General features: G+C 46.2%; 1 protein-coding gene across 1 annotated transcript in view; it reads right to left on the bottom strand.

The window, feature by feature from the left end:
- The window catches only part of DNAH9 (dynein axonemal heavy chain 9), a 286,201-nt gene that overhangs the window by 160,999 nt on the left and 108,740 nt on the right, over window positions 1–16,462 (bottom strand). The window contains exons 28-32 of the mRNA XM_052657972.1: window positions 15,581–15,685; window positions 10,283–10,440; window positions 7,832–7,970; window positions 6,480–6,767; window positions 3,065–3,275 (exon numbers count right to left, since the gene is read on the bottom strand). Of these exons, the coding sequence (XP_052513932.1) occupies window positions 3,065–3,275; window positions 6,480–6,767; window positions 7,832–7,970; window positions 10,283–10,440; window positions 15,581–15,685 (901 nt within the window). The remainder of the gene's footprint in view (window positions 1–3,064; window positions 3,276–6,479; window positions 6,768–7,831; window positions 7,971–10,282; window positions 10,441–15,580; window positions 15,686–16,462) is intronic.

Here is a 16,462-nt window from a genome sequence, read left to right as displayed (position 1 = left end):
TTCTTCTATGCCTATACTTATTTTTCTGTCTATTGAATCTTTCTAATATTGAAAAATATGTATTAATATAAACCACTGTATTTCTGTTTTTATCAAATTCTCTTAAAATTTTTTGAAAAGTTAAATTCCATTTACTTGGAAGGTCTCTTATTTAGGGAACGTAGATTTATGATTATTATAAGCCTTTGTAGATTTCTCCATATTTAATGAGTACATTTAATAAAACTTTAAAATTCTCACACTTTAAAATTTGAATTATATTATGTGAGCTAAAATTTAAGGTGGAAGAAGTATCTAAGACTAGCAAAGAAATTACAGAAAAGTATTGAGGAGGGATTTACCTCATCAGACAGGAAAATGATATAAAATGATAATAATTAAGATAGAATGACATTAGCACAGGATTCGATAAATAGGTGATGGAACAGAATAGAAAACCCAGAATCAGACGTCAATACAATTTTCCCTTTCAATATGTGAATTTCAAGTCTGTGAATTCAATCACCCGTAGATTGAAAATATTCGGGGAAAAAAAACAATTCTAGAAATTTCCCCAAACCGAAACTTGAATTTGCCATATTCTAGCAACTATTTACACAGCATTTACATTGTATCAGGTGTTATAAGTAGTCTAGAGATAATTTAAAGTTTACAGGAGGAATATGTATAGGATAAAGCAAATGCTACTCCATTTTATATGAGATCTTGAGCATCTGTGGATTTTAGTGTCTGCAGGAGTTCCTGGAACCAATCTCTCAGGGATACCAAAGGAAAACTGCACATGTGAAAAGTTGGAATTTAAATTCAGAGATAAAGGATTCTTTACTTAATAAATGGTGATTTCACAGTCAATTATCCATCTGGGAGGAAATAAAGCTGATTCTCTACCTCACCTCATACTTTGTGATCATTTGAGTCTGACTATGTGCAGCCCCATGGACTGTAGCCCACCAGGCTCCTCTGTCCATGGGATTTTCCAGGCAAGAATACTGGAGTAGGTTGCCATTTCCTATTCCAGGGGATCTTCCTGACCCAGGGGTCAAACCTGAATCTCCTGCGTTGGCAGGCGGGTTATTTACTGCTGTGCCACCTGGGAAGCCCAGCTAAGCCCCCAAATAAATTTCAGATGAGTAAAAAATGTTAATGTGAAAAGAATCTTTAAGTCCAAATTTATGATGTTATGCCTCTAAAATTAGAAAGAGTCATAAACTAAATAGGAATTCCAGATGCTAAAAAGACTAGACAGACATAATTTCCTTTTATAAAGTACATGGTAAACATGTCATGAGTATCTGTAGACAAGTGGAAGACAGATAAAAACCATTAGTAGTGCATATAACAGATAAAAGTTTAATGTCTTTGACATATTAAAAAAAAACACTTACACACTGATAAGAATATAATAAGGAGGAATAAAATTACAAAATAGCCAATTACTAAGACCACTAACAAGGAAAAGATGCTAAGCCTCATTAATAGTGAAATAAAAATTAGAGAGGCTACTCATTAAGTCCCATTTTTCAAGGCCTCTGATGGAAGACCCTAAATTAGAGGAATCCAGGCATATGACTTTGCTGACACAGGTCTGTACAGTCCAAAGTTATAGTCTTCCCAGTAGTTACATACGGATGTGAGAGTTGGACCATAAAGAAAGCTGAGTGCCGAAGATTTGATGCTTTCGAATTGTGGTGCTGGAGAAGACTCTTGAGAGTCCTTTGGACATCAAGGAGATAAAACCAGTCAATCCTAAAGTAAATCAACTCTGAATACTCATTGGAAGGACTGATGCTGAAGCCGAAGCTACAGTACTTTCGTCACCTGATGCAAAGAGCTGACTCACTGGAAAAGACCCTGATTCTGGAAAAGATTGAGGGCAGGAGGCTAAGGGGGCGACAGAGGATGAGACAGTTGGATGGCATCACTGACTCACTGGACATGAGTCTGAGCAAACTCTGGGAGGCAGTGAAGGACAGGAAGCCTGGCGCGCTATATAGTCCATGGGGTCGCAAAGAGTCAGACACAACTGAGCGACTGAACAACAGGCAGTATACCCTGATGTAGTCACTGGGATGTTAGGACAGACCTGAGATGACCTCATTCCGGAAGCCACACTGCTTTTGGAAAGAGATCTGATCAGCTTGTGGAGAGTTTTCTCCATTTTCTTTTCTGCTCTCTCCCAGTGACAGGATACCCTTTCAACACCTATCACAATTTTCAGTTCTCAGAAGGTGATGCTGAGGTCAGCACCAAGTGAGCATGGGTTTGGGACAATCTGAATCACTGTAGAAGGGACCAGCTCCTTGGCTCCAGGAACTCTTGCAGACACTAAAATCCCTGGATGTTCAAGGTCTCATGTAAAATGGAGCAGTGTTTGCATTATCCTACACACTTGCACACATGCACGTGCGCTCAGTCACTAAGTCATGTCCCACTCTTTGCGACCCCATGGACTGCAGCCGGCCAGGCTCCTCTGTCCATGGGACTCTCCAGGCAAGAATACTGGAGTGGGCTGCCACTTCCTTTTTCAGATGATCTTCCTGACACAAGGATTGAACCCATGCCTCCTGCAGTGCAGGCGGATTCTTTACCATGGAGCCACCTGGGACGCCCCATCCTATACACATCCTCCTGTGGTCCCAGGATGCTCCTGAGATAAGTCTTCTGTAGCAGCCTCCCCATCACTCCTGGGGTGGTACTGACCGGGAGGTACCCTCTGTGGGATGCTAAACTGTCTGCTCCTTTGGGAATGAGAGGTGGGCTTCCCTGCCTGACCCATGTCACACCCTCTGCCAGGCAATGTGAGAACCCCATGACTTGCAGTCCAGAATCACAGAACTGCAGCTGAGAAGGCCTGCCCTATTTATCTTCTCTACGAGCTGAAAAATCTCCAAGGAGAGAAAGTACCCCAATGGATGAGGCTCCTCTCCAAGCCAAAATCAGTTTCTTTGATTCTTTTCACCTCCTCCCACCCCAAACTGATCAGCTCGGCTTTCCCTCCTCCACACCCTCCCCACTGCCTTCTCATCAGCCCCAAGTAGCTAAGACAGAAGCATCCCGTCCTTACCATCCTTCCATTCTCGTGTGGCTGGATTGATGATGCCAAAGAGCTCATCGTTGGTGACCGCTTTGGGGTTGAGGTCAGTCCAGACAGGGCGGCGTTTCATGATTTGGTAGGTCTTGTGCAAGGACCTCAGCACCTGCGACTTGCCAGTTCCCGCACTGCCCACCACAAACACGGAGTGCCGCACCGCCAAGAGCTCCTCTAGCTGGACCACCTGGGAAACACAGAATCCGGCCAGAGGGACTGCTTGTCACTCACCCACATCCCCACTGCTCCCCTGTGAGCCAGTCTGATGGCTGAAGTGAGACCTGAGGTCAACACAGGAAGGGTTACCTCCCCCAGGATATAATGGAGTTCTAAATGTTGGGGCAACATGATTCATTTATCCACTTATTCATCATTTGAGTAATTATTAGTAACCACTAAGTGCTAGAGAGTATGTCTGGTGAGAGAGATTCAGAGATGACTCTCCAGCCCTCCCTGATCTCATAGTTCTGATAGAGAAGCAAGTCATATTGACAAACTGCTATAATGTAAGGAGATAATTGAGATGTGGAGGAGAATTGAGATTCCCTGGAGGAGAAAATGGCAACCCACTCCAATATTCTTGCCTGGAGAATCCCATGGACAGAAGAGCCTGGTGGGCTACAGGCTATGGGGTTGCAAAGAGTCCGACATAACTGAGCACATGCACACGTGCAAGAAGGGCATAATTGCTATGGCTGATGTATTCACTAAATGCTGTGAAAAGAGACTGTTGTTGCTGTTCAGTAGCCGAGTCATGTCTGACTTGTCGCAACCCCAAGAACTGCAGCACACCAGGCTTCCCTGTCCCTCACCATCTCCTGGAGCTTGCCCAAATTCATGTCCTTTGCATTGGTGATGCCATCCAACCAGCTCATCTTCTGCATCCCTCTTCTCCTCCTGCCTTCAGTCTTTCCCAGCATCAGGATCTTTTCCAATGAGTTGGCTCTTCACATCAGGTGGCCTAAGTATTGGAGCTTCAGCTTCAGCATCAGTCTTCCCAATGAATATTCAGGGTTGATTTCCTTTAGGACTGACTGGTTGATCTCCTTGCTGTCCAAGGGACTGTCAAGAGTCTTCTCTAGCATCACAATTTGAAAGCATCAACCCATCCCTGGAAGAGGGAGTGGCAACCCAGTACAGTATTTTTGCCATGAGAACCCCGTGAACATGAACATTATGGCAACAGATAGGAAGAAAGAGTAGATTTTATATAGATAAAGGGAATATGAAAGGCTTCACAGGGGATGGGGCATTCGAACTGGGGCTTCAAGGGTGGGTAGGAGTTTGCCAAGAAGATGAGCAGGAAGGATATTCCAGGCAGAGGAAACAGCACAAAGGCTTGTGGTGTGATAGAGCACGATGTGGTTGACCAGATGGCTTGATGAGGCTGGCATCAAGGAGCTTCTTGAGGGACAGTGGCCATATGGGAGGCATCCTCACTCTTGTTGTAGTTTGCCTTCAGGCTTACCTTTCTACACTCTTGTATGCTTATTGGAATGAAAATGTGATCCTGTCACTGTCATCAGGTTGTCCCTTCAAAGGTTCTCCTAAGTTTTGGTGATGAAATCCCAAATCCTTACACTGGTTTACAAGGCCCTGTTGCAATCTGGCTCAAATCAGCTTCTAATTTTGTCTCTCAGCCCTCAACACACACATACCAGGAAGATGATTGCTTTAAGCTCCTCAGTGATTCTCTTTCCCATTTATGTGCCTTATCTACTTTTGAGGTCCTTTTTCTTAGAGACCATGGAACTGCTGCCTTGATTGGGGTTAACTGCTTTCTAGGTCTGCTGACAGCGATAATTCAAAGACTTCCCTTATTTGATTCTTGAATTTTTGAATCCCATGACACTTGTTTTTCATCCATGTTTTGTTGTAGTATGTTCTCAAATAGCTTAATCGAATAGGATGCCTATGTAATATTAATAAAATCGGTAACTCCTTGAAAATATCTGATAATCTGGTGCATAATGGAATTTTGAGATCATTCCCCCTCAGAACTTTGAAGGAATGGTTTCTTTGTCTGGTACTATCTGATATTGTTGGTGAGAGGTTCTGATATCATCCTGAACTTCATTCCTTCGTGGGTCACCTACACACCTCAATCCATCACCCAGCCACAAAACTTTCATTTTTTCCTCTTGACCCTTGACTTCTGAATCCCATTACGATGTGTCTTAACGTTGCCCCCACCCCCCGGCTGTGTTCACCTCTCTTCCTCATTCCCTGCCCTCCTTCACTACCTGCTCTGAGCCCAGAGCTGCTCCGAGGTTCTGCTTGGCAGACTGGCTGCCTCCTGGCTCCTGGTCCCCTGAAGCCCTTTCTACACCTGCAGCGTCCCTCTGCTCTGCTTGACCTGTCAGTCTTCTTCCATTCTCTCTCCATCTTTCCAGAAATTTACTGTTACATGTCCTTTCCAGTTTTCACACCTCCATGGGACTATTCCTTTTCTTTCCAAGTTAATATCACCTCTTTTAAAAGACTGCAGGATGCCTTCTCAAACCAGAGCTTTTTGATGAAATAACACATTGCTGAGTTTTTAGGGCTTTGGGTACAATACTCTGTACATTTTGAGTGAAAGTGGTAGTCACTCAGTCATGTCCAACTCTTTGCGACCCTGGAGCCCATGGACTGGAGCCCTGCAGGCCCTTTTGTCTATGGGATTCTCCAGGCAAGAATACTGGACTGGATAGCTGCTCCCTTCTCCAGGGGTTCTTCCCGATCCATGGATCAAACCTGCGCCTCCTGCATTGCAGGCAGATTCTTTACCATCTGAGCCACCAGGGAAGCCTTCTTTGCCTTAAGTGTTATTTTTGCCGAACAGTTTTGCAGAAAGTAAGGTTTCTGAGATGCATCAATGTTATTATGGTGCATGAAGTAATTCACGGGAAAGGAACGCGATATAACAGAGCCTGTGTCTCATTCCTCTGTGAGAATGTGAACCCCCCGACGGTAGGGGCTCTGTCCTTCTCTCGCATTCCTATGACACATTCCACACTGTGGGTGTCCCTCTAAAGAGCTGTTGCTGCTGTTTAGTTGCTCAGTCACGCCCGACTCTCTGAGATCCCATGGACTGTAGTCAGCCAGGCTCCTCTGTCCATGGGATTTCCTGGGCAAGAATGTTGGAGAGAGTTTCTATTTCCTCTTCCAGTGGATCTTCCTGACCCAGGGATCAAACCCACGTCTCTTGCATTGTAGGCAGATTCTTTACCCCTGAGCCACGAGGGAAGCCCCTATAAAGAGCTACTGAAGTGAGTGAACTGAGTTTTTGCAAAGTCGATGAATATCTGTACACTGAAAGCAGCCCTTTGGATTAAGGACAAAGTGTAACCCATTGTCAAAGAAGAGAATTAAGAGACAAATCTCAGAAGGGAGGAAAAACCCTATGTACCTTGAGCACAAAGTTGTCCTCAGCCTGGAGTTTCAGCTCCACTACCGCCTTCCTAACCAGGGCTTCGAAGTCGAGATCTCTCCTTCGAGGGACATCCAGGGCAGGAAACAGGTCCCCGATCAGGCCCAGGAATACTGGCATGTCGTCAGTCACGATCTTGGGGATGTTGAAATCTCGCAGCGAGCGCATCAGGACTTGGTCCTCGGGCCGGTCAGGGTCTCCTCGCTTCAGGGATCCAGCCACCACCAGCACAGACTTGATGGCCCTCAGGCCCCAGTCGTAGTGATCCTGGGGGAAGGGGTCTGCTGAGACCAGAGATGCTGGAACGCGGGACCCACGGGCTCAGGCTTGTGTCGGCAGAATTAGATATCCCGTCACTACTAGGTCACTTGGGAGGTCAAGGTGGGGGCAAAAGAAAAGATCTATGACCTAGCAGGTGAAGATTCTGGGTTCCTAGTTCCTGGTCTGCCCTGGAAAGAAGCCACATTTAAGGGCCAGAAGCAAAGAGCACTGGGGTGCCATTTGATGTCTGACCCTCTCTCCCCAGTCTTCTTCCCAGATCTCATGCTCCTTCAGGCAGAGACCACTCCCTCCAAGGGCTGTCACTGGCCACTGCAATGTTTCTTATGGGACGCTGGTAGTTACTAAGTATTGTATTAAAAAATGGACCACTGTGGCCAAACAGGTTTATTTCTTAAATGCTGGGCTAAGCCAAATTTTTTAGTTAATAATAAACATGTATCTTTATTATCTTAGCTAAGATAATAAACATGTATCTTTATTATAGAAGTTTCCTTGTTATGGTTTATTTATAGAAGTTATCTTTATTACAGAAGTCTGCAGAGCTTTGAATACGCTTATGGGCACAGTGACTATCTATTATGAAACTGAAAAACTGAAAGTCACTCAGTCATGTCCGACTCTTTGTGACCCCATGGACTGTGTAGTCCATGGAATTCTCCAGGCCACAACACTGGAGTGGGTAGCCTTTCCCTTCTCCAGGGGATCCTTCCCAACCCAGGGATCAAACCCAGGTCTCCTGTATTACAGGCAGATTCTTTACCAGTTGAGCCACAAGGAAAGCCCAAGAATACTGGAGAGGGTAGCCTATCCCTTCTCCAGTGGATCTTCCTGACCCAGGAATTGAACCAGGGTCTCCTGCATTGCAGGTGGATTCTTTACCAACTGACCTATGAGGGAAGCCCATAGAGGGAAGTCTGATAAGCGGCTCAGACAGTAAAGAATCTATTATGAGAAGGTGCTATGTCTCCCTAATACCCCAGCTCCAGAACCCATCCAGAGCTGGGACAATCACACTTGAGTAGTCACCTGGTGTAACCAGGGAGGGTTACCTGTTTAGAGAGAAGCTCTTTGCACAGCTGGTAAAGGGTGATGAACTTCCTGGCTAGTAACCGTGCCTCGATGAATCCTTCAGCCACCAGCATGATTTCACAGATCAACTCAAAGTCCGGGACAACCATTGCACAAGGCCTGTTAGAGGGAGACATAGGGCTGACTGGGTGCTCAGCCACACCTGGACAGGAGCTTGTGAGACAAGAGACACTGACTGAGATCACAGATGAAGGCATGTATGAGGGTGGGAACTGAGACCTTGGCAATGATTTCATCGAAGATTTTTAATGTTAAAATGAATTAATAAGGGTAAAGGGAGTGGACTTGCATGCTCAAGGTGATGGATGATGTGATCAGATGGGGACAGAGTTGGAGCTACAACTCAAGTCTTGCAAGCTAAATCTAGTGTGCCTTACAAAAGGCACAGATTAGTGAAGCCTGAGTAATTAGCAGATTACAGGTTAGTAATTAGCCCCAAATTATCACAGATTTGGGGCTACTGTTTAGCAACCAAGTCTCTCTAATCTCTCCAGTCCTCATCCTGAAACTTGTCTCCTCTAAATCCAGACCCTCAGAGATTATTCTACACTTATTTGCATACAAATGCCAAGAGCTGAAGTCAGTACCTGTTAACCCCACCTTGCCACAAAATGAGAAATAGAATACCGAAGGGAATTTTTATCTGTATATATGAATTTACTGTGATTTTTCCTTCTAGTTCTAGTAACATTTTATTTTATGGTTATTTAGTTTTTAAAGAATTTCTTTCCCTTGTATTTCTTTTTTTTTTTTTTTTTAAGTCTGTATTGGATTTGTTGCAACATTGTTTTTGTTTTATGCTTTGGTTTTTTGGCCATGAGGAATCTTAGCTCCCTGACCAGGGATTGAATCCCCACCTACTGCATTAGAAGGCGAAGTCTCAACCACTGGACTGCTAGGGAAGTCCCTGTGCTGTGCTGGGCTTAGTCACTTCAGTTGTGTCCGACTCTGCAACACTATGGACTGTGGCCAGTCAGGCTCCTCTGTCCATGAGGTTCTCTAGGCAAGAACACTGGAGTGGGTTGTCATACCCCCTTCCAGGGAATCTTCCTGACTCAGGGATCAAACCCATGTTTCTTACATCTCCTGCATTGGTGGGGGTTCACCATTAATGCCCCCTGGGAAGTCCAGAGAAGTCCTTACAACTACTTAATTTTAAAATTATTAGGTATGTAATCAGAGAAGGCAATGGCACCCCACTCCAGTACTCTTGCCTGGAAAATCCCATGGACAGAGGAGCCTGGTAGGCTGCAGTCCATGGGGTCACTATAGGAGCTTAGAGTTGTTACGTGTCTTCAATTGCATTTCTTTATAAGGAAAGCTATGACAAACCTAGATGGCGTATTAAAAAGGAGAGACTTTACTTTGCTGAGAAGGGTCTGTATGGTCAAAGCTCTGGTTTTTTGGTAGTCACGTATGTATGTGAGAGTTGAACCATAAACAAGAGTGATTGGTGAAGAATTGACAGTTTTGAACTGTGGTGCAGGAAAACACTCTTTGAGAGTTCCTTGGACTGCAAGGAGATCCAACCAGTCAATCCTAAAGGAAATCAGTCCTGAATATTCACTGGAAGGACTGATGCTAGAGCTGAAATTCCAATACTTTGGTATTTCTAACTCATTAGAAAAGACCCTGATGCTGGGAAAGACTGAAGGCAAAACGAGGCGAAGGCAGCAGAATATGAGATGGTTGGATGGCATCACTGACTCAATGGACTTGGATTTGAGCAAACTCCAGGAGATAGTGGAGGACAGAGAAGCTGGGCATGCTGTGGTCCATGGGGTTGCAAAGAGCTGGACACGACTGAGCCACTGAACAGCAACCATGCCTCGTTTCCAGGAGTGTCACTCGGCACTACTGTTTGTGGAAAGCAACTTGTCAGCGTGTGTCGAGAGCCTTAAAAATGTTTCTCCCTGTTAACTCAGTGATTCCACTTCTGGGAACCTAGCCAAAGAAAATAATCATGCATACAAGAAAACTACTTATGTATATTTTACCATGATGCATAAATTTACTTTAAATGTCAGAAACAGTCTTAACGTTTAACTACAGGGGACTTGCTAACTACACTGCAGACCATGCACTTGATAGAATAACACACAGTCATGAAATGAGATTTCTTAAGAATATCTAACAGAAGAAGAAACTATTTATGATAGGATTATGATAAACTATGAAATTAAAAAACAATGCAAAACTGTGCATAAATCCTATGCCTGTAAAGAAGAACAGAACACAATTCGGCAAAAAAATCATTTTACTGCTGGTGGCATTAAATGTGTTTTATATAACCTACTTTTTAATATATGTTTTACATTTCTTCTAACATAGATGTCATATGTTTTCAGTGGAAAGAATAAAGAAGCTTCTCTCTGGGGTCCTTGTATGCCCAGGGCAGAGTGAATGCTCACCTGAACAGGGCCTTGAGGTTTTCAGGCAGCTCTGTACGACCAGCGTAGCCTGGGTTCATGGTGATGAAGATGCCCACAGATGGGTTCAAGCTAATCTCCTCTCCAAGGAAGCTGAACCGCTGCTTCTTGTCTCGAATTGCATCTTGAATGCTTTTTACCTGGTGAACAAGTCATGGGAAAATGCCCCCTCTGTGTTCCAGGGGTCGGATGGTGGCTAAGGCTGGGACCCCAGGGTCACACTGAAGGACAGGCCTGAGGCCTGAGCTCTGGACCCTTTACTAATGGGCACTGGGTGCATGTCCAAAGGAAATCTGGCCACCCCTAGCCCCATGCCCATGCCTATCATGTGGCGTCTAAAAGGTTGGAGAGGGACAGCTCTGAGCACTGGTTTCCTCCCCCCGTACTGACTGCTGTCCTAAGCACAGTTTTGGATTAAGTCGTGGGATCCCCACCAGGATCCTTTGAGGGGGGCTCTTTACTACCATCATCCTCTTTCTCTGTAAAGAACTGGATGCACCAAGAGGGGAGTAGTTTGCTGAGCCCTCCACAGCTGCTCAGTGCTGGTATCTGCATCAGAATCCAGGCCTGTGGATTCTGGAGCCTGGGCTCTCAGCTACTACAAGACGGAAAGAAGGAACACCAGGACCTACTGCCTGGGCTTGCTCTAAGGAGTAAGTGAAATAAAGTCCACAAGGAGTTTAGCACACACACACAAATGCTCAACAACAGCAGCTAACACGGAAACTGTTAACCTGTTCTCTATCACTGCAGTGTGGTCCTTCTCTGGTCTTAACTCTCTCAGCTCCTCCCCCAACTACATTTCTAGAACAGCCCTTTCCTGTAGAGGTGAGTCCAGCAGGGATGGGGTGTCTGGTGAGGAGAGGAAAGAGCCACAGTGGCAAAGGGAGGCTGGGCCAGATGCCCAGGGGCTAGTCATGTCTTTCTAAAGAGATAAGAGTTTTTCTTAAATGTGGTCTGGAGCTGGAGGGGATTTAAGCTGAAGCTTGACCTGGTCAGATGTAGATTCTAGATCATTCTTAGAGCAGTGAAACAGAGACAGAAATGAAATTCACCTATTTATTTCCACACCTGCTGCTTTGGGAAAGTGTGTGCAAAAATGATCAGCAGCAGAAGGAGGGAAGGCAAAAGGGGCTCCCTGTCCAGCCAGGCCCTAGGACATCTGCAGAACTGGGAAGTCGGGGCCAGTGAAAGGTTCTGAATGAACCTCATGTGCATCAGCTGTGCTCAGGTGTTTAGAACAGTCAAGGGTTCCGTGGAGGTTGGGCTGCAGGGATGTGTGTCTGAATATGTATGCGAGAGAGAAAGAGACAGAGAGCAAAACAGCTGGAGTGTATATGAGAGAGAAGGAGAGGGGAAGAGCTGGACTATAAATAACAGAGACAGAGAGCTGGGCCATATACCAGAGGGAGAAGCAGAGGGAGAGAAACAGAGCTGATCACAAAGGGAAGCAAGAGAGAGAAACAGGCTCAGAGTGAAATAACTGGAGTGTGTATAAGATAGGAGAGAGGAACAGCTGGATCATAAACAAGACAGAGACAGAGGAGAGGTGCAGAGAGAGTCAGAACTGGAACACTTATGAGAGAGAGAGAGACAGACAGACAGCTGGACCAGAGAGACAGACACACAGAGAGACGGAGAGAGGCAGGAAGAGGGACTGGAGGCAGTGGACCGTCCCCCACGGGTGAGGCTCTCAGTGTCCAGAAGGGCGGTTTCTGCCAGAACACCTAGCGGTTCCACAACTGGGATTCGGCTTCTTTCCCAAGTGAAGCTCTAATGACAGAATTGCTGAGCTCGCAGCAATTAGCTTGAGACTGAAACTTCTTCTCCGTGCACAGAATGTCCACGCATTCTGGCCGAGGTGGCCTCCAGAGCCCGGCGCGCTGGCCAAACAGCCCAGACTCTGCTGGTTCCCAGGGTGCTCACAGCACCACTCTGCCCTGGGGCCCGTCACTGCCCTCATCACCCAATGAGGAATGTGGGGTGAAACTATCACAACAACGTGAACCAGCTACACCCCAACACAAAATTAAAACATCAAAATCAAAAACCCTGCCTGGCTCACTCCATGCTTCTCTCTGCAGGGGAAGACTGAAGTCTGCTTTCTTTGGGAAGTGGAACCCACTCATCACATTTTACATTTTAAAAAATGTTTCTGTGTTTTTACTTTAGACCTTAGGCTCCTCTATAAATGGTGTTACACGGGAGCTCCCCTAGCTCTGAGACACTAGCATTTATCTGTTCAGCGCATGCATTTTAGAAACACTGCTGTGCTGGGTTCTAGAGCCCCTGCTAGCTGCTCTGCTGTGTCTAACCACTTCCAGCCACAGCCCAACACACAGTCAGGGCTCGAATCTATTGAAAGGAGGATGTATCAGGGACACCTGACCAGGGAACATGGAGGGGACCCAAGCTGGAGGCGCAGGGTAATGGCTGGCCCATATAACCCAAAGCCTAGGGAACTGATTGCTACAGTAGTGGCAAAATTCCAGAAAAAAGGAAAGTAGTATGGTAAATGTTTAAAAAATAACAGAGTAATTGTTCTTGGAATTGCTTTACCTCTCCCAGTTGGATACGTAATTCTGCTTAACCAATCTGACAGAGAAATGAAAATTTCCACCTACGAGGACACTGAGGCATGCTCACTTTTGTAGAAGTTACTGGGAAGAGGGACATGGACATGCGAGGAGTGGAGAGGAGGAGAGGCAGGGAGGAGAGCGGAGGGCGGGGGAGCTGTCACAGCTGCTGCGGCTTCTGCACCAACATGCCAACCTGGATTGCGGCGTGAACACAGTGCAATTTTCCCCTCTGGGATCTATGATTTTAAACAGTAGTAGCTCAGCTTTTGCCCAGGTGGTTGTCAGACCACTTTCTTGAGAATGCGTCCTCAGATATATTCCTGGATGAGAATGTGAAAGCATCAGGGAATTCCAGGCTGAATTGATTTCATTTAACTCCAGAAGCAAAACTGTTCTTGGAGACCTCATTACTGCCCTTGTGTTGGGCAGTTTCAAAATTAGGCAAGTTCAGTGTCTGTTATACACTGGGGACAGTGGCTGCTGGGCACTGCCTCATCAGTTAGGATGCTAAGTTTGTTAAGACAGCCTGGACCTGGGCCAGCTGAGAAGGAGTGAAGGGTGTGGAGGAGACTGGCGAGACTAGGGAGTAGACCCTTCTTCCCTGTCCTGTGTGTTCCAACCTTCTACTTTTCTTCAACCCATTTCCTTCAGGGTTCAAGTAATAGTGATAGTAATCATCACCACCACCACCACCATGGTCATCATCACCCTTATCGTCACCACCATCACCTCGACCACCACTGCCATCATCATCACCATCATCACCACAACCACCACCATCATCATCACCATTATCACCATCACCACAACCACCACTATCATTATCACCATTATCACCATCATCACCATCACCACAACCACCACCATCATCATCCATCATCACCCTTATCATCATCGCCACCACCACCATCATAACCATCACCACCACCATCACCACCACCATCACCACCACCATCATCACCACAACCACCACCATCATTATCACCATTATCACCATCACCACAACCACCACCATCATTATCACCATTATCACCATCATCACCATCACCACAACCACCATCATCATCCACCATCACCCTTATCATCATCGCCACGCCATCACCACCACCATCACCACCACCATCACCACCACCATCATCACCACAACCACCACCATCATTATCACCATCATCACCATCATCACCACAACCACCACCATCATTATCACCATCATCACCATCATCACCATAACCAGCACCATCATTATCACCATTATCGTTACCATCACCACAACTACCACCATCATCATCACCATTATCACCATCATCACCATCACCACAACCACCACCATCATCATCCATCATCACCCTTATCATCATCGCCACCACTGCCATCATCACCATCACCACCGCCATCACCACCACCACCACCACCACCATCATCACCACAACCACCACCATCATTATCACCATTATCGTCACCATCACCACAACCACCACCATCATCATCACCGTTATCACCATCACCACCACCACCACCGTCATCATCCATCATCACCCTTATCATCATCGCCACCACCACCATCATCACCATCACCACCTCCATCACCACCACCACCACCACCACCACCATCATCACCACAACCGCCACCATCATTATCACCATTATCATCACCATCACCACAACCACCACCATCATCATCACCATTATCACCATCACCACCACCACCACCATCATCATCCATCATCACCCTTATCATCATCGCCACCACCGCCATCATCACCATCACCACTGCCATCACCACCACCACCACCACCATCACCACCACCACCATCATCACCATGACCACAACCACCATTATCACCATCACTATCACCACCACCACCACCACCATCACCATCACCGTCACCACCACCACCACCATTACCACAGCCACCACCATCATCACCATCATATCAGAGACTGACATTTATTGTGTGCCTACTATGTGTAGGGCTTTAAGTTAACTCATTCAACAATTATTACAACCAGATCAAGTATGTACTATTATTAACCCCCTTTACAGATGTGGAATTTGAGATATTGACTTGCCCAAGGGCACATGGCTAGTAGGTGGCAGGACCAGAAGTGAACAGTGTGGTTTCAGAGCTGACACACATAACCACTTCTCCCCCGCCTTGTCTGGCTAACTCTACAAGAACCTGCTTCTTTTACAATCCCAGCTATATGTGGAACTTGGTCATTTAATCTCTGGAGCCCAAGATGAACTCTCTGCTGACTTTGGTCTATCTGTCTCTCACTGCTTCCCTTTTGTCCCCTGGCTCCTTGCAGGGACACATGGAGACAGCTTGTTGGTAACCTCTAGTACTAGGTGCTGCATTGGGACACCACAGGTGTGAGTATTCATGACAGACAGTTCTGTGCCTTTTCTAAGGAGCTGGGCTCTGCCATCCTGCTGAGCCTTTCCTCAACCCCAAGAATCAGGTGCATGGATGTTCTTTCTTCCCATTTTACAGAAGAGGAAATGGAGAATCAAGGCCAGTAAATGGATTCCCCTTGGTAGGGCCCCGTGGATACCCTGTGCTGCACCCATGCCTGATTTAGGCGGATGGAGGAAATCCAACAGGGGGGAGGTGAGGAGGGGGTGAAATCATGAGGGTGCGGAAGGCCTCGGTGCTTGGCATGAAGACCACGTGCTCCCATGAACTTCTGTCCCCAGTACCTGCACCGCCACCACTGACAAGACCTCCACGGAGATTCGATTAAACTCATCAAAACAGCCCCAGGCACCAGTCTGAGCAAGGCCCTTGTAGATGTTGCCGCAAGACTGCAAAGAGATGTACAGAGATTAAATTACCATCCATGCTAGGCTTACCATTACATGTCTAAGTATTGATAATTTTCTATCCCCTTTATTATAGAACTCCTGATTCCTTAAAGACCAGTGGTTAGAAACTGGTCAATCCTAAAGGAAATCAATCCCAAATATTCATTGGAAGGATTGATGTTGAAGCTGAAGCTCCAATACTTTGGCCATCTGATGGGAAGAGCCAACTCATTGGAAAAGACTCTGATGCTGGGAAAGATTGAAGGAAGGAGGAGAAGGGGACAACAGAGGATGAGATGGTTGGATGGCATCGTTGACTCAATGGACATGAGTTTGCGCAAACTCCAGGAGATGGTGAAGGACGGGGAAGCCTGGAGTGCTGCAGTCCATGGAGTCACAAAGAGTTGGACATGACTCAGCAACTGAACAACAACAACTATTGCATACATCTAATCTATATATCTCTCTGCATGCATGCTAAGTCGCTTCAGTTATGTCCAACTCTTTGCGACCCCATGGACTATAGCCTGCCAGGCTTCTCTGTCCATGCGATTCTTCAAGCAAGGATACTGGAGTGTGTTGCCATGACCTCCTCCAGGGATCTTCCCCACCCAGGGATGGAAGCCACGTCTGTTACATCTCTGCATTGGCAGGCAGGTTCTTTACCACTAGTACCAGCTGGGAAGCATCAATCTCTCTATCATTTATTTATTGATTGATCAAACAATCATCTATCTCTCCATCTCCATTTATTCATCTGCCCATCACTCCATTCCT

The sequence above is a fragment of the Budorcas taxicolor genome, chromosome 19 (genome assembly GCF_023091745.1).
Source record: "Budorcas taxicolor isolate Tak-1 chromosome 19, Takin1.1, whole genome shotgun sequence".
Lineage (NCBI taxonomy): Eukaryota > Metazoa > Chordata > Mammalia > Artiodactyla > Bovidae > Budorcas > Budorcas taxicolor.
The sequence above is the reverse complement of the archived record's forward strand: the minus strand, read 5'-3'. Positions and strand labels throughout refer to the sequence as shown.